At 40.8% G+C, this 23,636-nt stretch overlaps 1 protein-coding gene across 1 annotated transcript in view; it reads right to left on the reverse strand.

Annotated features, from left to right (window-relative positions):
- Nucleotides 1-3,048: 3,048 nt before the first annotated feature.
- The window catches only part of PPP1R14C (protein phosphatase 1 regulatory inhibitor subunit 14C), a 55,714-nt gene continuing 35,126 nt past the window's right edge, over nucleotides 3,049-23,636 (reverse strand). The window contains exons 2-4 of the mRNA XM_054162708.1: nucleotides 11,138-11,221; nucleotides 10,015-10,047; nucleotides 3,049-3,264 (exon numbers count right to left, since the gene is read on the reverse strand). Of these exons, the coding sequence (XP_054018683.1) occupies nucleotides 3,190-3,264; nucleotides 10,015-10,047; nucleotides 11,138-11,221 (192 nt within the window). The 3' untranslated portion in view covers nucleotides 3,049-3,189. The remainder of the gene's footprint in view (nucleotides 3,265-10,014; nucleotides 10,048-11,137; nucleotides 11,222-23,636) is intronic.

The raw sequence follows: 23,636 nt of genomic DNA on the forward strand, positions 1-23,636 counted from the left end.
TTGAAGAGCCTGGGCTGTAAGATTTCATTTCAAATTGTTTCAGTAACAGTGTGCCATTGATATGCCCCTTGAATATTGCCCTGAGCCAAGAACACCCACACAGTATAAAGACATAAAGCACAATGAAACTTTAAGTGAATGGGTTGATTGTCCCCTCACTTACACCAAGGCCAAGAGTACCTCCATTAAGTAAAAAAGTGGCAAAAATGAGACCCTGTAAAGCTCCAGTAAGATCAGGCCAGCTGTACACAAAAGCTATTTAGTTTGGTTTTGCTTACTGACACTCATAAGACAATGAAGCATGTAAAGGTGGAGTAAAGGAAACCCTTCACAGAAGTGACTGACCCACTCATGTAACACAAGAACATAGTAAAGATTGTCCTAGTTTTCATTGTTTCTAAGCATATCACCAAACCAATTGGTTTTAGAAGGGGTAGACTGCTATTTTCTGCAGCTTCTTCAGTGCAAGACAAATATGACAAAAGTTGCCAATGTATGATGTGCACAGTTCCTTTTAGCCAAGGAACATGAGGGAAAAAATATTTGTGGAGCAGCATTCTGCTACAGGAGGTGAGAATTGGTGGAGTTGCCATCACTTGACATTTCTGATTTTGCACACCACTATTCTAAAGGAAGGGGAAGAAAAAAAGAGATTTTAAGTCAAGTCACAAACATCTGTGGATATAGAAATTACTAGAAACTCTAATGTTCAGACTTGAGATTGTTTCTAAATATCATCTACAAAATGTAGCAGCTGTAACCAGCTCAGCAGTTGAAAAGGTGTCTTGGATGCTTTCAGTTATTTCCGCCCACGTGTTAAAGGCACGTTAATGGATATGACAGGGAAAAGTACCCATAAGCAGAGAGCATTTCAGACACCAGCTCAAAACTCTAAAAATTGCTCCTACGTTTTTCCCAGTTTGGACATAATTTAGTGTTCACAAAACACCCTCAAGGGTTTACAAACCAAAGGCTTACCAGTAAAAGGCCTGTGAAAGAGTATGCCCAGTCAAACATCAGAATTTTGCTAGTAACCAAGATTTCTACCACTATTCATTTCTGCCTTCAGAGTTAAGTAGGGAAAAAACAAAACAAAACAAAACAAATCAGCAATAGGACTCCTACCTGGGAAGCTTTGACTGTAACTCCCCTCCAAAAGGTGATACTGATACAAACCTGTTAATTTTGGTCTGGCCATCCCAGATCCTACACAAGAAGCCTGGTTCAAGGAGACAGTTTCCTTGTGGCAAAGATCATTCACATGGGCCTCTTAAAGAATCAGCAACTGATAACACTGACAACTGTGGTGGGAAATCCCAACCAAAACCAGATGAAATCACAAGCTCCCTCCCATTCTCCTGGAGCACAGATTTCACTTCACAGTTTTAAAAGGTTTTGCTGGAAAATTTAGGAAGCCAGAGATTCTTGAATTATAACTTCAACAAGATATGAGGTTTAAATGTAAGGTGCTGCAGGCAAACCAACGAGTTGCTGGAAATTCTTGAGAATTCAGATAGGTGCAGAAAGGAAGAAAGGTACAGTGCTTGCTGAAACATTCCCTTCTGCTACACCTTTAGTAGAGAACTGAAATCCACCCAGTGCAAGTCACCCTCTAAATTCACTTCTGGTGGAAGGGAAAAAGGAAATAGCAGCATTTACCTGGCAGTTTCCAGGATATTTTTCCCCCTCTCCTGTTTACAATGTTCCCAGGGCACATGAAAGGAGGCCTTATATGCAGATGATTTTCAAAAGTGAAGGTGGGTACCAGGTTACAATAGTCTGAGTGATAGCTGGGTACATTAAAAGCCAAATAGGGTCTATACAGCTGGGTTCCCATTTACTTACCACCTCTCAGGCTTTTTTCTCTGATGAACAAGTCCATTTAACAACCTACTCAGCAACAGAAGTCTTGTAAAGTGTACATGTAACAAGTCACAAGTTCTTCCATTTATTTGAGTAAATATCTGGTAAATAAAATCATCAGTAAACATTACAAAATTAAATACATTAAAAAAGCTTGCCAGTATACATAAAATTCACAAACATGTAATTCTTTTGAAAAATAAAATATGTTCAGAGCACCCTTGATATAAAATGCCTGACTAGTGTCACCTACCAGCATATGGTAGCTTATTGAACATTTCTGTTAGGACATTTTCAGGATGGACCAGGCATCTCTCTTCTGTTCTTGCTTTTACAAGTAAGACAGCCCATTCTACAAAGTTTCCCCACTTCTCAGGGCAAAGCCCTAAACAAATACTCTAATATTCTTTGCCTGCCTTAGTAGGCAGGGAATCTGCATTTGATAAGACCACATCACTGAATGCAAGACAGTGCCTGTAATTAATTTTGGTGGCACTGCCTTTCCTTCACTGTGAAGCAGCTTTTAAATTCTAATGGACATTTCCCTAGATATCACTTCAGGCTTTTATTCAGTATAGGTAAGCACAGTTCTAAGACACCATGAGGTGGAGAGGAAATGATCTGGCAAAGCATCAAAGTCAGTCAAATAACTTTAAGTCTAGAAATTAAGCCCTTAAAATTCCCACTTCTCATATGCTGCAGTCTAAACAAGGAGATATGATGAAATTCTTCACGGGGTTGCTTTAAGGGTATTTAGAAAACTGGCAGCACTCATTTTAGTAATCTAAATTGGTACCTTCTGGTAACAAATTTGCAATAATCACCATTTAAATAATTTACTGTAACAAACTCTTCCTTCCATCCATGTGAAACAGTATTCACAACCCACTTTATAATTTATGTACAGACAAGCACAAGAAATTTGACATCCATGAGTTAAATGTACAACCAACTTTTAAAATGTTATCCAACTAGTTGCAAGGAGAAATATCCTAGCTCTGCAAATTTACAAGATCTTCTGGTTCACCATGTAGGCTTGCTGCCCCTCATCACTAATAACTCTTGGATTCTTCACTTGCTTCAGTAATCCTTGAGTGAAAGTTGAGCAGCATTCAAATTGTTGATATTCTTGGTTAAGAAAATTAGACACTTAAAAAAGAACCCTTAAAACACACTAGAAAAAAAAAAATAATAATTCCTTGAGTCAAAACTGAATTAAATTAAAAAAAAAAAAAGGTTGTGGAGAAATACAACAATAAAGGTCTTGTATTCAAAGTCCCATTTCCCTTGCCATGTCTTTTACAGAGTGCTACTGCTTTGAATTATTTATATACTCTTCTTTTGAGGGGGGCTGAGTTTCCTCATTCCTCTTATCCGAGTTAGCAGCTCTTTGATAAATTCCTAGGAATAAAGATCAGAAAATATGAGTAATTTTTATGATCCCATAATACCATGCTTTTGAGTTTAAAAAAGAAATCAAAGCAAACTATGCATTTTCATTTAAGCTTTTACTGCTAAGATGGAATTTCTCTGGCCTAATCTCCAGGAATCTTATATGCATATTCTCATCACACAGTGGAGGTGCAACAATTACCCTTTCCTCTGCACAAGTGTTCAGGCTCAGGTGCTAAGTCTTCTTTCTGGCTTTTACTACAAAGGGCCTTCTACCAACTACTGAATCAAGGAAAATCTACAGCTGGATACAGTGCAAATAGTCAAGGTAGACTTTCACAGTTTAAGTCTACTCAGAAATCAGTGCTCCTGCCAAAGAGGTGTTTCCCTTATCACTTTCTCTGCTGACACTAGCATCTTGGCTGGCTGTGTACTCAGCTGAAACAGAAGATTCAACTGTTTTGCATCTTGTCATGCTATTTCCTAAGCTGGCTCAGCTCTCTGACCAGGCTCACCACAAAGCATCATACGAGGCAAGACAGGAAGGAGTCAGAGGTAGCCCCACTGGCTAACGCCAAGTTAAAAAAGGTTGTTGAGCTCAGCAAATGAGATTATTCTCAAAATAAAACATTTTAATTATTAAATAATTAAATGAACACACAAACAAATAAATAAATTGTGGACCATTCTTTATTCATAGTGACATCTTTCCTAGTTTCAGCACATTTGCTCTTTTAAATTTTAAGTCTATTCTCCCACAGAATTGCACCATCACCTGAAATCTTGACATGCAACTTCTTATAACAATTGCAGAGGCATTAAAAGCTCTGTCACCCCTTTGCTGTCAAATTGGGAGAATATTTACTCACAGTACTACGTATACACCTACAAAAAAGTTCTTAGCATGAAATCTAAACATGGAATGTGATTATGGATTTAGTCAGTCAGGTTGATGTAAAAGGACAAAAACTGTGACTTCCTGGCAGAATGTCTGAGGCTACAATTTCAGTGAACAAGGTTACTACCTAAATGACAATGCAGTCCAGTTCAATGAAGTCACGCTGAAACACATTATCTGGGTCCTACACCATGCATTAATAAAATCTCTGCAAATATGTGTTTTAATTTGAGAAAGATGTCAGGTTTTTCTAGTTGGACAACAGTTCTGCCAGATGTCACCCCAGAAGAACAATTTACTTTCCTTACAGTTTAGGCATGTCTGCAATGTACTCCACGTACTGTTGCACCATGATTATTGTTGCACCAACACTAGCTGTGGCTTCAACTGAGAGTAGCAAGGGCAGAGCAGCAGATAAATCAGTGGCTAAAATCACTCCCCAAGAACCTTTTATATCCTGAACTAATCAGATCAAGGCCAGCACACGAATACATATCTGCCAATCAATACCGCACTTCCTACCTTCACAGAGAGTTTAGAGATATCACAAAACAGGTTTGTTAAACATCCCAAATCCTCCCACTCCATCTTCTAGAAGCTTTCTTTTTCCATGCAGACACAAGCCACCACAACAATATCCACTCTAAACTTCTGAGAGTACAGTACTTATCCATTTAGAGGTTAGGAAAAGAACCAAGACAGGTTTACTCTAGAAAATCACAGCTTTCAATTCACAATGCATTGGTTCTGTGTTATCCTTGCATCATTGCAAAGACCTGCTAGATAATGCAATGCTAACGTGGCATGGTGGTCTTCTCAACAAACTTCAGGACTTTTTTACTATCAAACTCAAATGAAGCCCTGCAGTGAAACCATACAAATAGTCTCTAGAAAGTGATTTTTGAAAGATTTTTATTTGGGATTAATGCAATTAGCTTTGCCTTTCAACACCCTTTTTCATAAAAGCTAAACTCCCATGCCAAAACATCAGATTAAAAACACTTTGGGGAATGAATGGGTAGAAGTTCATTTTATCCCTCTGGAAGACTTTATTGGTCATTTGTTAAAGCTACAAATACTCTATACCACATTCACTCACCACCAAAGCAGTAACAAGACACTGCAACTGGAAACTGCCCAACTGCTTCACAGAAGTTGAAAATAAGAGCATTACAGGAAGGGGCATCTGACAGGGAAATCTATGGTACTCTGGATCCACTCAGGTTAACACATCTCTGTCATTTCTCTGTCCATTTCCTTCCACAGCTCTGAAGAGTATGATCATATTTCCCCTGGATATGAACTGCAGACAGGGTCAGTTGCTTTTCAATACATTGCATCTAGGGAGTGGAGTTCTTCCCCTTAGACGCTGAAGTGATACCACAAGTGATACCTTTTGCAAAATAAGGTATTTGCTTGAAGTTATCAAGCAACTTTCACACCATCTATAAACTTTGTATTGCTGCCAAAATACACCTAACTTTAGGGGCTACCCCCTAAGCAGATCTGAGGATTTCCAGGTATCAAAACCCTATCATCAAGGTTAAAGATATTTTTAATTTCTTTGCTATGTTCACTGCTAACATGAGACTCAAAATTCCCAGTGCCCTACATTTAGATTCTCCATTGCACAGACAGAACCAAGGAAGCAACTTGAAAATGGTCTGAGTGTGATTTTCCACAGGTGACACACAGCCACCCGGCTCCAAATGATGCAATTTCCTGCACTGGCACATGGGTGATGCAGGATGATACTCTGCTCCCTGCTTTTTCAACCACAAATGTTCAGATCCAAGATTTTGTTACAGCACTGATTTTGCAGATAGCATACCCTTTAAGTTTGTGCAGGCCTAAAAATGAACTGCTGTTCTTTCACAAGGACTACATTACATGTACTGCTTTTGAACTAGGTATGATAGCAACAAAAGAGAAGAGGAAGCGGAAAAACTGTAAATTACATGAAGAATACTTCTAGCACTGTTTAATCTTGCATGGTGAGAAGACCATCATCATGTGTCAAGGCTTTGTCCATGAGATCCCAAAGCCTATGCCTTGAGTCAGGTTGCTACTCACCTTGAGCAAGTGCATCTTAGCTACATGCAGCAAGGAGAGGATGGCTCAAGTAAAAGGATGTAAGGTACAAATACAAATCATATATTGCAATGGTTAACACAAATAAAACCATACCTTAGAGTTTGCTGGTTACCAAATGCATCTTAGCTACTGGGCTGTTTTTCATGGTTTTTTTACTATTTATCTTTGTAGAAACAGCCAAGTTGGCAAATTGTGCCTGGAAGTTATTTTTATTTTCTGGCACATTTTACAAAGATAACTTTTAATGACTGAATGACACATCAGTCACATTCCTTATGAATCTTGATTATCAAATCAACATTTTAATTTAAGGATCATTAACGTAAATTTAAGTAGCACCCAGAAGTCATACTGTGTACACTTTCCCCAATTAATCTTTGGTTGCCTTGTTTAGGTCATCTACATGACTCTACAACAAGGTTCCCATATTAAGCACATGTCCATGCAAACAGCCATAACTGCTACCTTAGGAAAGCTTTGACAATTTTAGAGCATGTTCAACAATCTAGCTATATTTCCCTTAGAAGAACAGTTTCATAAGCAGTTTCTCCTCAGTTACCAACAGCTATCTTTAGCCAATTCATTAAAGAGGCTGAGAATTCCTTCTACCTTTCAAATGACCTGGATAACTCTGCTTCTGATAAGTCAGTCCACAAAATATGCAAAAACCCCTCAGTCTTTCCTTAACCATTAGTTTGGAAGACACTATGCAAAATGAACTTAAAAACCTCAAGCATGTTTCCTGGTTTTTTGCTTTCATTTGTGGTGGTTTTGGTGGGGTTTCTTGGGGGTCTTCTTGGTGTGGTGGGTTTTTTTTGTGGGTTTGGGGGTTTTTTCCTGTGGTGGGTTTTATGTTTGGTTGGTTATGGCATGGTTTATTTTTCTTTTTATATATGTTTTTCTTTCTTTCTTTCTTTTCAAAAATAGATGGGATAAAAGCTCCAAGTTAAACTTTCTGCCTGCGCTGTTTTTCCTTACGTTCTGAAGAGCAGAAGCATCGCATCGCACAAATGTTTCCCCAGCTGGGTATTACTGCCTTTTGCTAACTGTAGAACTCTTGATGCTAAAATCCCTTTCACGCTTGATTGACTGCATATCTGTCAGGAAAAATTCCATCAGCTTATCTCCACAAATCTTCCAGAAATCCTTTCACAAACCAATTACCTCAATAGTTTTGAATGATCTGCAAATATGAAAGGATTGCAGATTTTCTAGGCAAGGTGTGGACTCTCATACAGCAAGTTTAAGCCAGCTCACAGGCTACTCCTAATGACTGGGGCTTTTTTTAACCTGCCACATGCAGACTATTTTAAGTGACCTAAGTAAAAAGTCCTGCAGTACTGCTAGGCTTATGCTATTGATGAAATTACTCCAGTTTTGGCACTTATCCTCACAAAGAGTGGGTTAGGTACTCCTCAACTTGGCTATCTCAAAAGTTGGACAAGATGGATATTATCCCAGGCAAAAGAGCTGTCTCCATCCCACCAGCAGACGACTAAAGAGACAAGTCACAAGTCCAGTATTAGAATCTCACCGTGATCCAAGTGCCTTGAAGGCAGTCAAACACATATCTAGGATATTCTTTCCTGTGAACTTCCATGCCATCTTAATCTACAAACATGGCAGAAATATTTCCTACAGTTCTTGTGCCAAGTTATTTCCAGCCCAGGAGGGCATAGGCTGAAAAGAACCTAGCCCCCAGGTAGACAAAGAAACCTGACCCAGGTGGGCAGAGAGACTTGGTCCCCCATCCCAGGGGAAGGGGTCCCTGAGTCAAAGTCTATTCCACTCCCACTTCCAGTCCATAGCCTTTTTAAGGGGATACTTTTCCTGTCTCTCTCTTTTGCCCTTGTCCTTGCCTGTCCAAGACATTGCTCCTGGTGTTGCTGCAAGCACATGGTGGGGCCTGTTCCACACTGCATCCAAACTCCTAAGGACTGCATCTAAAGAGAGTCCACATTGCATCCAGAGAATCCTCTCCCAGCTGTGCCTGGGTTTGTGTATACTTCTGTTTACCCTTTTTCTTTATACCCTTGTAACTTTCCTTTTACTCAAATGCTTTTTATATTTTTGTTAAACTTATCTTTTTACTTCCAAATTGATTCAAGACTGTTTCTTTCATAATTTTACTTCTCTTTTCTCCTGCCTAATTTGTATTCCCCTACTGGGAAAAAAGTAGAGGGGAGGCAATCTAAATCTGTTCCATTTGGGCTCTTGGACTTTGGGAAAACCACAACAGTTCTATGACAAATGTTTCCCATGGAAAACTCACTAACGTCTGTCACATACCCTTACCAGAGCTCTGAAATTTGTCCTTGTGTTAGGTATCAAGCCTTGGAACCAAGAAAAAAAATCGTATTACACATTCAGTGAAAGAGGAAGAAGGATAACTATTTGATTCTCTGTCTTCACGTACTTTCAGGTAACATGAGAGATAAAAGGTCATCATATGAATAGCTGCTAAATTCTTCCTAACTTTTTCATCCCACCTACTCATGACCCCCACTGTGACAAGAACTATGTCAGGCTCCATATGCTGCATCAGTCCACAAGTCTATCTCTTGCTGTGAGAAGGCTGGAGGAGACTGACAGGGATCAACTGTAGTACAGCGTTACTACAGTGAGACAGCTGAAGACTTATTTTGTGGCCTGGCATCTCCAAAATAGAAGACATATTCTATCCGCTGTAAAGAAACCAAGGTACAAACAGACCAAGCTATACAAGAGTTAAAATGCAGGTCTTTGAGTCCATTCCCTGCACTGTTAAAAGTTGGTATCAGTAACTGCAATAGCAAACCTGGAGAATTTCCCCAGTCTACCACAGAAATCAATAAAAACATAAAGACCCTATAGAAAATAATTATAGAAGTGTTCTACCAGTGGTTCTTCCTGACAGCCTGACTATCCTTAAGCCCCAGCTCTTGAAGTGGCTACAGCTGCAGATGTTAGAGAGGAACTAAGCTACATGCAGTCTTGTTTCAAAACCCAAGTACCTGGCTTCTAGTCATGCACAGTTGAAAGGTCTCTGAGTAGAGGAATCCTTCAAACCACCCACTCTATAAAATATTGAGCAGCAACCACTGATAGGAAAGCACTGGCTCAGTAATTTGAACCCAAAAACTGACCCACAACCTGGACTTCCTTTTTAAAATGAGTCCAAGTTTTTGTTACAGTATTTGCTCTTCCTAGTAAACACACACTGCTATATGAGAGGTAGGCTGTATTTGCACTGGGCACATTAATGGGTATTCAAGTTGAATACTGAACTTCATCCTGTTAGTTCATGTTATCCCACAACTGTATTCAAGACCAATCAAAGAACTGAGCCACATATCTACAGACCAGTTCCCAGAATACAGAACTTCAGCCTCAGAGAAAAAAATTAAATGCCTTCACATTGAAGAGCACACAGTCCATCTCTCAAGTTGAAATTTCATGCAAATATAGCAAGGTTGTAACCACCTTGTGAGAATTGTGTCTAGTTCTCTTGTAACATGACAGATTTAAACATCAGGTGATAAGGACATTATGGAAGACAATATTGATACTTCAGATGGAATGATCAGTAGTTCCTTCACAGGACCCAGCCCTGTTCCTACTGTAGACAAGTGACAAGCACAAAACATTGCCAGGATATAAAGCCTCAAGCCCAGCAGCTCCTCGTTAATATTCCTGTATTTACTTTATCAGCAATGTTTGTAAAAAGTTCCTTTAGCTTGAACATACACTTTCCACATGCAAACAACATTTAAGAAAAGTCTTTTTACCTCTGTTGGTTTGTAGCAATCTACAAGAGTTTCCTAGAAGCAAAACATGGAAAGTGTCAATTCCAATACAGAACAACAGTAAATACAAACAAGCTTACAGTAAGAAACCTAGCAAGGCAGTAGGGAGAGAAAAGGAGCAAGAACAAGGAACCACTGGATGAAGACAATACAAAAAACAATTAATCTTTGCTCCTTAGGTCGAATGATTTGCAACAGGAGAGTAACGATGGCTTCCTCCTCCAGCTTGGAAGTTACAAAAATTCCTTTCTCCAAGAAAAACAGGAGAATCTAAAAACACTTCTCCCAGCAATACCCATGTGAAAGGTAGCTTTCTGTGAGGGCACCACCCCTTTGTGATACAGAAATACAGAAGTCAGCTAGGTCAGGCATTCCTAGCAGGGCAGCTGCAGCAGCCAATTTAGGCAGAAGCAAAGCTATTTATGAATTCTGAGTACACAGCCTGGGGCCATGCCCCATATCTCTGTAGCTGGACAGTAGGAACTGAGAAAAAGGTGCCTACAGGCACTGCACATCAGACGTGGTGCCTCTAAGTACCATGTTAGTCACCTCCCAGAAGTTAGCTGAGGGCAAACCACCGCTCTGGGGCCTGTTTCCTTCCTTTAGTGCATCTGAAAAGAATATTAACAGAGACCCTAGCTAGTATAGAAAAAGAAATCATTTCCAGTATCCTAAGGACAAAGGAGGGTTGATAGTCTATTTGTACACATGTGTACACCCTCTGCCGCAGTGAATCACAGAAATTATCATAACTGCCTCTTAGCTACATAATATTTTTATGGGTTTCTTCTTTGTTTTTCTATGTTTTCAGTTCTTTATTTTATATACTTGTAAAAAAATAGAATGAATCTAACTTGTCTCAGCCTATCTCACTGTATTACTGGACATTTTTGAACATTTTTATTCCTGTTATCTCTTACCTTCCAGAAATGCTTTATCTGAAAGGATTTTAATTACCTTTCTACAGTCCAGTAGATTACGCTAAACTCACACCTAGAAATCTCTCAGTTCTAATTCTACACTTACAGTGGATTCAAGCACAAAATATGGATCCAGATGCATTAAATCAGCCACATTCTGATTTAAAATTAGAAAATAATATTACCTGTAATTTGAGAGCTCTCTCCTCTTCATTGGCTGCATCAAGAAGGTCATCGATGTCAATTTCTACATCTGGCATCTCTTCTTCCTGAAAAGCAAAATTTCCCACTTAGTCCAGAGGGATATCCTTTAACTAACCTCAAAAGCAGCCTAGTGGTAGCACACAATCTCATCTGCTTGGAGTCAGGTAAGAAGGAAATCAGCAAGGCACACTAGCTTGATTCCATACTCCAAGGCAAGCTTTGGCCACACAGGAGGTGGCAGGTCTAAGCCATGCCCACCAGCACAGGTCATGCTTTTCTCATGGGACTGACCAAGAGACTGAAAAAGAGGTCAGGGAAGAAGTGGATGAAAGCTGCAGCAAGTCACAAAATCACTTTGAAAACATTCTTAATTACTTATTTTGTTACACTATGGAAGATCTCCCTTGCTTGAAGTTGGTTTACAAGGACAACATAGATTCCCAGTGTCTATAGGGAAGCACAGAGAGTTATTTGAGGATTTTTTTTAAACTTTCTCCACCCATACACTTATCCATTTGCATCAAGAGCACATCAGATACATTGTTCCCCGAGTCAGAACAACAGTCCACATATTTTGAAGGTCCCCTGAACTCTGGAGTCCCAATGAGAATTCATCATCCACAGATCATTGCTAGTTCATTTATAATTATTAAAAAAAAAAAAAGATAGAATAGAATAGAATAGGATAGAATAGAATAGGATAGACCAGGTTGGAAGAGACCTTCAAGATCATTGCGTCCAACCTATCACCCAACACCACCTAAACAACTAACCCATGGCACCAAGCACCCCATCAAGTCTCCTCCTGAACACCTCCAATGACAGTGACTCCACCACCTCCCCAGGCAGCCCATTCCAATGGGCAATCACTCTCTCTGTATAGAACTTTTTCCTAACATCCAGCCTAAACCTCCCCTGGCGCAGCCTGAGACTGTGACCTCTTGTTCTGGTGCTGGGTGCCTGGGAGAAGACACCAACATCCGCCTGTCCACAACCTCCCTTCAGGTAGTTGTACAGAGCAATAAGGTCACCCCCTGCATTTGCTCATTATAAAAGGCACTTCAAAATGGTAAAGCAGCACCTCGCTGCACAGTCAAAACATTCTGCTCTCGGCCTCTTCCCCACAGCAAATCCCACCCTCACAATGTGAGGTCATGGACACATGGCTCCTCTGTCACACCTGATCACAATCTAAACCAATGCATGGCCACCACAAGAAGTTCTAAGTTTCCAAAGGGGAGGGCGGATTTGAGAGTCAGGTTGAAGGGACAAGACCGCTGTCCCCAGTAGCTGTTGTCTTGTACCCCAATGGTACTTCTGAAGATCCTTTAAAGAAGCATTTTGACAAAAAAAATGTGGTGCTTCCAGCAAGCTGCAAAATTACAACTGTGAAACAATTCAATAGCTCCAATAGCAGCTGCTATGGGTAACAGCAAAATCACTTGGAAAAAGAAGAATCCAAACATTAGCAAGGAAGACAAACGGGCTTGAGTTAACCTAACAAAAACTAAGCACCGATGTGCATAACAACTACCTATATCAGTAGCACCAGCTAAAATGTCAACTGTTCAACATTTATTTGGGTGTGAGAACAGAAGTTGATTAAGGTAGGAGGAAGACCATTAAGCACCTCATTCCCCATCTCTGAAAGAAAATGTGCATGAACATGATAGCACAGCCATGCAGGCTGTTAAATCTAATTAATAAAAACAGATGAAGCACATCCTTTGCCCAATTAGCAGGTTGACTCTTTCAGCATGCATTTTAGTCAGAAAAGGAAGTGTGGGCATTTCCTGAAATTAATCATAATAATACTAGTAAATGTAACAAGCTGGCAATAAGGGAGTTTCTACCCTAATGCTATAGACTCATTAGAGCTTTGAACATGGGTAAAAGGAGACAAAAGAAGTCTTCCACCAACTATAAATATACTCAGTAAAAGCCATCAGAACTGGAAAGGATGAAGATTTATTCATAACCACAATACACTTACTTAGTAATTTACCATCCCAACTCTACACTAATTTGCATCACACTTAAAACTAGAAATTCCCCAAACAGACAGTAAACCTCCCAACCATTTAAGCAGCTCATTATAAATACTGTTAAGATAGGGTGCCTGCAGTTACCATTAATAGCGTAAACTTATCAAAATATGCATCCCTGGACCTGTGTAAATGCCAACGGTGAATCTGTGCTCAGAAGAGCTGTTCAGCACATTGAATTTTGTCAGATACACATTTTGAACTCTTGCCTGTCACAGTTTTTCAGCTTGCCAGAATGCCAAAGTGAAAAGGCCCCAGGGAGGATGAATTCCCTAGAAGACAAAACACTTTTTTGTGATCACACTTCATTGAAGCTGAGCACTCCTGAAAGGTTTGGTTTACTCTGGTTGGGACCAGTCACGTAGGAGATATCCTTGATTCTATTTCTGTTCACTCTTAGCTCTTCTTCAAATCACCTTTCTCATGCATCTTCAAGGTTCACAATATGCCCCCTCCAAGGAGGTGATGGATGATGCCTTGAGTGACCTAGTCTAGTAGTCTAGTCCAGGCTCATGGCAGAGAGATGATGGTCCCTTCCAACCTAAGAGAGAGATGGTCCCTTCCAACCTAAACCATTCTATGAATTAGTCCAGAGGACACCTGTACCAGTAAATCACTGAAGTTTTGGGACAAGAGGTAACACAAAGCCTCTCTACATTAAGGAAAGCCGTAACAAAATCAAACATGAAAAAAAAAAGGAGGAACATTACAGAAGCAATGGACTACAGTTCTCTGACATGTTGCATTCAATTAGGTTACATTTTCTGTAAAAAATCGTGTCTATCTTCATCACATCACAACAAATTTGAACTCTGATACACAAGACAAATGGAAGGGAGAATCCCAAAAGGTAATTCTTGTACTTGTTTGTTCAGGCAAAATCAAAGCATTTTTTCCCATCTGAACTACTGTGCCTCCATGATCTCAAGTTTTATGTAAGGCATGAAAAACATGCTTAGGTCAGGAGCCTGACCACTCCACAACAGCTGTAATGACAGAGAGACACAGGAAAAACTCATGCCTTCGGTCTGTCTGATTTTATTGGCGAGATATGTATGGCTGATCCTACTATAATTAAGCAGGGAAATCCAGATTAGGCTGAGTAAGCATTACAGGGGCTGTGCATAGCTGAATGGTGGTCTTTCAAGGGTCTTGTTAGTGCCAAGAAGCTGTTCACAAAACCCAAAGCACTGCCATGTTCTGCTCCAGTAAGAGAGAGACAAGGTGCTGCAAACAATAGATGATGAAGGGGAAAAGAAAGAAAATGACAAAACAAAACAAAAACTAAGAGAAGCATGTTGACAGGGAGCAGCCCCCAGGAAAACTGAAATAGAACAAGACCCTTAAATTCAAACAGCTGGGAAGGAGGAAGATGGACACTTCTTTTAAGCACTTGCTCCTGTTTGCATTAACTACGTGGGCAGGACATGAGCTGATTTCTACTTGAGTATTTAGAAGTCAAAAAATACCAGCAAAGTTAAGTTCCATGTTATTTAACACATCTTAAATTCAACCATGTATTGGAAGACAGCCCTGTGGTTATTTAGGTTGCAGGAGTTCTCCCCAGGCTACTGGCAAAAGGTGCTGGGGCATGGACATGCATTATGTAGTAAATCATTGTAGCAGTTTAAAGCATTACAACTTCTCCAACTGCTTGCCATTTAGCCACTGGCAGGGGTGGTCACAGCCCCAACAGTGAAATGAACAGAAACGTTACTTTGTAAGACCAAAGGAAAAGATCTGACAGCTTCTGAAACCACTTCCTACAACAGCTTAAGCCAAAGGGCTGAATTTTGCTGATGCAGCTAAAAAATACCTGCACACTCTAGTCTGCTGACCTTGAGGAAGGACCTCCGCTCTGCAAGAGTGGGTCTGACATTATTACTAGGATTTACTAATTACTGAGTTATCTGAGGCTTTAAAATTTAAAGAGCAATAGTTGCCCTATGGATTATTTCCTGCCATACCTCAAGCTCCCAAATTAGCCTGCTGTCCCTCATCCTCACTGCTTATTCACTGTCCATCATCCCATTTGCAGCATTGGAAAATAATGGAATAATTTTCTTTAACTTTTACTTCAGATTTTAATATTGGGAGAGAAAGTAGAAGTGCAGCAAGAAAAAAGTTAAAGCCGTAATTTGTTCAGTGAGATAGGAAGCAACTTGAAATGACAGCAAGAGAAAAATTAAGAAAAAGGAGGGAAAGACCACCATACAATTCAGACATATGAAAGTCTCAGACTGGGTGAATCAGAGATTTCTCTCCACGTTCTGGAAGATGGCAAGCATAAGTGATCAAAATCACAGTAGTAAAATAGGACCAGATCTCCTGGAAGTATTCATTTAATAGATTATAAGATTAACCCAATACAGTTAGCTCTAACCAAGTTCAGCTGTAGACATGGATGGCACTGCCCCAATGCGAGACAATGGTGTAAGTCTCGGTGCCAAAAATGATCCAGAGTAGAAGTTCTTACAGAAAAAGGGGTGAGATTATGGATGGATTACACTTAGTATGGGTAAAAGAATACTACCAAATAGTCATTTGTACAAAAAAAAAGGGAATACCCATGTGGTTCTCATTTCAAAGCATTCCATTGAATCAGGGGACTTACAAGTCAGGATAAAAGGAGATAAAAATGAGAATAAAAAGCAGAGTTTAAGTGATCAAAAATTATTAATTCAGAATCAAAGAAAGATCTTTTTGACTTAAAGATATTCCTAGTTAAGTGAAGAGTCAAAATGAAACAGCTAAAATAGACACACAGAATGGTTTAGACTGCAAAGTACCTCAAAGATCATCTAGTTCCAACCCCTCTGCCATGGACAGGGAGTGCTCCTGCTAGGCCAGGTTGGTCAGGGTTCCATCCAAGCTGGCTTTGGACGCCTCTGGGATTGAAGCCTCCACTGTTTGTCTGGGCAACCTGTTTCAGTGCCTCACCATTCTCATGGGGAAGCATTTCTTCCTAATATCTAATCTGAATCTAGCTTCTTCCATCTTGAAGCCTCTCATCACTACATGCCCTTGTAAAAATCCCCTCTTCAGCTATTCCACAGGTCCCTTTGAAATACCAGAAAGCTGCTAGAAGGTCTCTCTGCCCAGAGCTTTCTCTCCTCCAGACCAAACAACCCCAACTCTCTCTTTCTTCACAGGAGAGGTGCTCCAGCCCTCTGATCATCTTCATGGCCATCCTCTGGACCTGTCCCAACAGTTCAATGTCCTTCTAACGTTGGGGGTCCCAGAATTAGACATGGTACTTGAGGTCAAGTCATACAAGAGCAGAGTAGAGGGAAAGAATCACCACAGCCTGCTGACCTTGCCTCTTTTGATGCAGCCTGGGATACAGCTGTCTTTCTGGGCTGGAAGTGCACATTGTCAGATCATGTTGAGCTTTTCATTAACCAGCACTTCCAAGTCCTTCTCCTGAGGATTGCTCTCTAATGATTTTTCCACCCAGCCTGTATCTGTGCTTGGGATTGCCCCAACCCAGTTGCAGGAACTGTTGTTTGCAACATAAAAAGGCTGCCAGTGTCTATTAATTGGTATGAGGAACAGAAGATTAGAAAAGGATGTTAAAAACAGTAAGAAGGTATTAAGAAGTGTGCAGGCTGAGGACACATGCAGCAGGAACAAAAATCCTCAGTGGTACAACCCAGTTAGTTAAATGACCATCCAGATGCTTTCTTCAGTTCTAAGACATTAACAACAGTAAAGCCATAGCAGCCACAACAATCTAACACTAGACATGCAAAAAGTAATTTCTCCCATTTCTGTTATTTCAGGTGAAGTGGTTCATGCAACAGTGAATATTAGTTTGTACAGTTGATAATCAGTGAACACATTCAGGATGCCATTCCCAGTGTGATACAATCCTTATCCAGCAGTTACATGTTATTCTCTCCTGCATCAGACACTTCTCATTAGCAACCAGTTGAATGTGAAATCTTAAAGGCAACATGGCGCAAAGCTCCACATCTGAGCACATGCCATCCAGTCTTGGCTCCAGCTAAGAGTTAGAAAAGCCTGCTCAAACCAGAGCAGCAGTCTCTTCCTTCAACACCAAGTTCACCTTTCCTCATCATTCTCATTCATTAAATAAAAATGTGGAGGCATTAAAGGCAAAGTTAATGATCCTACTGTTTCTGAATAATCAATTATCTGTGGCATTGTGGCTGTCTTCCACCCTGTTACCATGTGGATCCAGTTCAATATCCAGAAAGGGAAGGACACCTGTCAACAGAATGGCTTATGCAAGTTGCTCAGTATCTCACAGGAACAGCATGTGCATCTGTATCTACATGACATGGCATGAATGGCTGGATAAAAATCAAGGACGTGGTGTTTTAAGAGCTAGGAGAGTACTGTGCCCATAGCCTTACACACATACCACTAGGGGGAGGTAACACTGCAAACACAGCAAGGCCCCCTGAAGTTACTGGTAGAACATGGAAAAGTCTTCTGAGAGAGTCAGTTCTCAGGTGTGGAGAAGAGGAGCTTAACTTTCACCCTCAAGTACCCATTTCCTTCTGCTCTTCTTTAAAAAAGAAAAACAACAACCCAACCCAACACAAACAAACAAACAAAAACCCCAACAACAACAAAAAAACCCAACACCAATACTTTAAGAAATATGGGCACATGACAAGCACAAGTGAAAGAGGAGGCAAGATGCTTGATGAAAATTAGAACACATTCATAAACAGCCCACAGGTATCTCTGTAACAAAGTCTGCTCCCTCCTAAGTTTCCATCATCAGACACAATAGAGTTTCAGCTAGGCTGGTGAAAGTCCTCATGCAATATAGAAAACTACTTTTTTTTTCCCTTCCTGAAACATCAGGATATCTCAACATCAGAAATAGCTGGCAGGAAGGGATGCCATCCAGAGGGACCTGGACAGGCTTAAGATGTGAGCCCATGCCAACCTCATGAAGTTCTACAAGGCCAAGTGCAAGGTCCTGCACCTGGGCCAGGGCAATCCCAAGCACAAATATAGGCTGGGGGGAGAATGGATTGAGAGCAGTCTCGAGGAGAAGGACTCGGGAGAGTTGGTTGATGAAACACTCAGCATGAGCCAGCAATCCAGCAATGTGCACTTGCAGCCCAGAAGGGCAACCACGTCCTGGGCTTCAACAAAAGAAGTGTGACCAGCAGGACAAGTGAGGTGATTGTCCCCCTCTACTCTGCTCTTGTGAGACTCCACCTCAAGAACTGCATCCAGTTATGTGGCCCCCAACACAAGAAGCACCACTGAACAGTTGGAGTTGGTCCAGAGGAGGGCTATGAAGATGATCAGGTGGCTGAAGCACCTCCCCCATGGGAACAGGCTGTGAGAGTTGGGGCTGTTCAGCCTGGAGAAGACTCCAGGAAAACCTTACAGCAGCTTTCGAATACCTGAAGGAGGCCTACAAGAAAGCTGGGGAGACTTTTTTCAAGGGCTTATAGTGATAGAACATGGGGGAATAGTTTTAAGCTTGAGGAGGGTAGATTTATAATGGATATTAGGAAGAAATTCTTTACAGTGAGGGTGGTGAGACACTGAAAGAGGTTGCCCAGGGAAGTTGTGGATGCACCCTCCCTGGAGGTGTTCAAGGCCAGGCTGGATGAGACCTTGAGCAACCTGGTCTAGAGGAAGGTGTCCCTGCGCATAGCAGGGGGCTTGGAACTAGACTAGCTTTAAGGTCCCTTCCAACTGAAACCATTCTATGAATCTATGAAAATGCAAAAAACAGAGGAGAGGGATCATATGAAAGCATCTCCTTAATGGCTGGGACTCATACAAGTTCTGAATATTTAGGATCACTTATTCCATTCTGAAGCCTATGAAAGGCAGTAAAGTTAGCCAAGAGAGACAGAGGAATAGACACACAGCTTAAATGTAAGCCTCTAAATAGTTTGGCTTCCTCCATACTCATCACTGACCCCATTATCCTTTCCTGTTACACAGGTTGCAGACCATCTTGAGCAGTATACCCATTACTGGCAAGGGAAGGACCTAGAGTTTAGATTTAGGCAGCCTCCACAACGAAAAGTTTGGAGATATTTAAAATGTAAAGGGATGCAGTAAAAAAAACCAGGACATGCTCCCTCTAAGTTACATTATCTGACAACATAACTTGCCAATTAGTACTCTTGCAAGCTGCCTGGAAAGTATAAATGAAGGTCACAGGTTTGGGGGTTTGGTTTTAGGTGGTGGGAAGAAGGAAGGAATTCTGAACAAAATTATGTCAGTCAGGACAACGCCTGTATAAGGATATAACCCCGGGCAAACTGGCATACCAATCCTGTATGTTAGTGTACTTATCAATAGCCAAGAACAGCTGAGACTTCCTGACTTACAAATTATAAAGAAAAATAGGGTGCAAACCAAATTTATAACAATTTCTGGGAATCACTCAATTAGATGGGCATCTTGATGTCCACATGTGTGCCAGCAATTAGGTACAGCTGTAGCATCAGAATTCAAATGGAAATTAAATATACCAATAGGGAAATACTATACAACACACAAAAAACTGCACTTAAAATTCTAGTTACAAACCTCATTAAAGCAATTAACAACTGATATTTTCAATAAGCAGAGGAGGAGCACCCACTCCAGCCAAGTTCTTCCATCTCATTACCCAAGCTAGCTTGCTCTCTCTCTCAGTCACTGTAAACCACTGTTGTTTGTTTCAAGCTGGCACTACCACAGATTGGCCTGTCCTCTTGGCTCTCAAGCAACTGTAGAGCAGATGAAATAGAAAGATGCTATTCCAATTAGAAGTTCCTTTCAAAGAGTCAGCCTCTCTAAAGCACTAAGCACAGCCTGCATTTGTATAATAAAATAGCAGAAAAGTACACCAGGATAGAAACAGCACGATCATGGAAATTCAGTGACAGAAGCAGCAGCTCTGTTGCATCCTCACTTCAATTGAGGTGCCTCTGTCATCATGGAGGATAAGATAACCAATGTTACGGGCAGAGAAAAGAACATCATCTCTCAATACACTTTCTTGTGAAAGCTCCCTTTATGGGCAAGCCTTTGTGAAACAGGATAGGGAAAGAACTCCATATCCAGAGCATGGGCTCCCACCCATTCAGCTTCCCTGAATACCTTCATCCTCCCCTAGAACACAAGCCTGCCTGCACTGACACTTGACACACAGGCAGCTGCTGCCTTTGCAGATGCTACTGCAGTTTTTCTCTTTTCTTCAATTAGAAGGCTAGAGGGCAGAAAGGTTATGGCAACACACCACAATTTCCTCTGGACAAACTCATTAGATGCCACCAGCTGCCCAAACACCAACTTTTTGTCTGTTTAGGTCCTACATGTATGATATTTTACCCCTTTTAAGGGGGGGAGAGGGAGAGAGGGGAGGAAGGGAAGGTTAAGGTACAAGGGACAGGTGCAAGTATTGCCAAACCATTCACTGCAATTAGTCAGGGAAAGGGAAGCAAAGGCAATTCTAGAGTACAACCCAGTACACAGAGGCTGCTCAACTAAAAGCTTTCAGAATTGGAGCAAAAGAAAATCTGGGCTGCTCTCCTGCTACTGTGTTCTGCTGCACTGCAGACAGATGCTGCACATTGCATCTAAACTGCCTTAGTGCACATGGCTATGCCAACACAAGTTTTTGAATAAAGCACGCTACTCCTGTGCATACAATAAAAGTGCAAGTAGTTAAAAACGGGACCTTTACTTGAAGCTAGCACTTCATAGCATTGGTATCCTACACCCAAGAGTGATGGCAACAGGATATGCACATGGAGGCTAGGGGCTTTCTCTAATCAGTAAAAGTCCTTAAAATTTACTGTATGCTTCCACATCAATGTGACCACTACTGCCAGAGACACCTCTGTGTTTACACAGACCAAACAAGAATGTCATGGTGATCTCAGTCAAATGCTCTAAAACTCTCTGCAGAATAAGAAGTTTTGGTCCCCTTTCCCCAGTTCTCTGCTCTGCTTGCTAGCAGGACCACAAAACTGCTCTTGAAAGAATAATGTGTTAGGAAAGCTAAACAGGAGTTTCATTGCTATTCAAACTCAGTTGAGGCTGGGCTTGCCTAGCAGCCACTCTGCCTAGTGTTGGTCACGAACACACCCATCAGGTTTTCTTGGCTGGGAGAAAGACTGTCTGTGCTCCTTTAGAAGACCATGCCTTTTTACCTAGATGCCCTTAGAGCCAGCATGGGCTGGCTGCCACATTTCACTGGCTGCCTTCTCCCATCAACAACAGGGAGGCAACTGTACGTATAGATGCAGCTTGTAACTCTGTAAACAGCACTGGAGGCTTGTGCAGCACCTCAGCCAATAAAGATAAATAAGAGATCCTTTTACTTTCCTTCTCTCCACTTCTGCCCAATAATTCTTTCCCTTTCAATTAGTAAAAAAAAAAAAAAAGAAGAAAATAAAATTCTGTGATGGCTAGGAAGTAATTTGCAAAGAATCAACAGGAGTAACTTCTCCAATTAGCTGCTAAATGGGCTTTCATAAAAGTAAAAAACCATACACACACACTACTTAATGGTTGGGGTTTTTCTAGCAAATTAATTTCTTGGTATCCTGTCTTTTAACAAGTTTTCAAAAGAGCCTATTATGTAGGTGGCTCAAAATACTTGTCATGGGCCCCGAACTTGCTATTTTTAGTCTGGTATTTATCTGTTGCTTGAACGGGTGACTGAAACACTAGTCAGGGGTTACACACTTGCACTGCCAACTCTGTTCTGTCCATACACAGTAGCTCTTGTATGAGCAGCTGTTTAGGCAGCACTTCCTCAGATCTGCCATAAAGCATCCAACAGTGAAAAACCAAAAAAGGCTCAGTCTTGGAACAGAGTAGCTTTTAGAAATCCCATGCTGGCCAAAAAAAAACAGTTTAGCAAATCTTGCTAGGTTTGTGGCCCCATCATTCATTTAAATATTTCCATTGGTTCATTTTGGAAATGGAAGTTGAGTTAGATACAAGCTATTTACTCTCATTTTACCATATGGGCACTTGATAACTTCAGAAAAATTGTGACAGCCCTTAAAAGTGAGGTGGTTTTAACTCTGATACTGATACTGCTGACCAGTACAACAGAACCATGGCCCCTTTTCTTGAATAGGTAGAATACCTTTTTTGTGCTTTCCTCTCCTGGATGGAAAATCTCTGCCTAGTCTACAAGGAAAAGTCATCATGATGCCAATGCAGATGCTAAGCTGGAAAAAGGCATCTTTTCCCAAGATTTCTGCACAAAGTAGCACAAGCCAGTAAGAAACATACAAGGATAGCTCTGTTTCTCTACCACCTGGCAATTTAATAAATGTCTCATCTAAAATATTTTATCAGTGGAAAACAGAGCAAATGAGTAAGTGCTCAAAGGTGAAAGTTGACCATCAAGTTCAGATTAATTCTTTGCCACTGGTATGGGTGTATTAATTCCTTTCAAAATGGGGATTTTCAATGGCAGTACTCAGTTCTCTTCTTGCATTGAAGCACTGTCTTCACAAGCTGGTTTATTAACTGGGATTTCTGTCTTGCACCATCACTCCTCTTCAACACTTGCAAAAGAACCATTTCACTACCTGTATGTGCTTATAGGTCATATATATCATCTCATCTCATTTTAGTTAACATTTAGCTGCCAGTAAGTTGTTGGCTTTTTTTGGTGGTTTTGACTTAGTTTTTTGGGTTTTTTTCCTCCCCCAAATCCTTTTATTATACCCAAATACTCAAAAGGAATTTAGGCTTTAGTAATTTAAAAGCTCTAAAAAGTCTGTCTGGCAAAAATGTCTTCCTATTCATTAAGTTTCAAGTACACACATTCACTCTTTCCTGAGAGTCTGTGAAAAGAGTTATAAAGAAGCACTGCATTTCCTCACTAAAAGCACATCCCTGCAACCATAGCATCAAATGAGAAGTTCATTGCAAAGAAGTCTAAAGCACCACAAAAAGGAAGGCTTCCAGCAAACCCTTCTGAGTCCCAGCTCCTTCTGCATTTTCCTACCCATTTCACACTCGAATCCTTACCCATGTGGGCATGCTCACCCACGCCAAGAGAAGCAATCCTTTATTCACTGCCAAAGACTTGCACTCAGCCTGGCAGACTTACGAACCGTGTTGCCATCTTGAAAATGCAAACTGAGTAGATACCAGCCTAAATGCCTTTCAGGGTAGTCTGCAGAACCAGGATCCCTTATTTCAGATCCCAGGATCCGGGATCCAGTGCACTTCAACTGAATTCTCACTTTGCCGTGGTCAGACTAAAATGTGTTCTCCTTCTCCTGCATCAACGGCAAGATTTATCTTAAGGAGATGTCATAAACAGATGTTAAGATATTTTCCTCATTTTTTTTCCTTCCCTCCCCACACCGCCCCAGATGCAAACATGCCAAATCAGGACTTGTCAGCAATCTCTAATCATTTTCTTTGTTGGAAATGGTCACAGGCTGAAGAAAAACATGGTTCTCTT

The sequence above is a fragment of the Dryobates pubescens genome, chromosome 6 (assembly GCF_014839835.1).
Source record: "Dryobates pubescens isolate bDryPub1 chromosome 6, bDryPub1.pri, whole genome shotgun sequence".
NCBI classification, from domain to species: Eukaryota; Metazoa; Chordata; class Aves; order Piciformes; family Picidae; genus Dryobates; species Dryobates pubescens.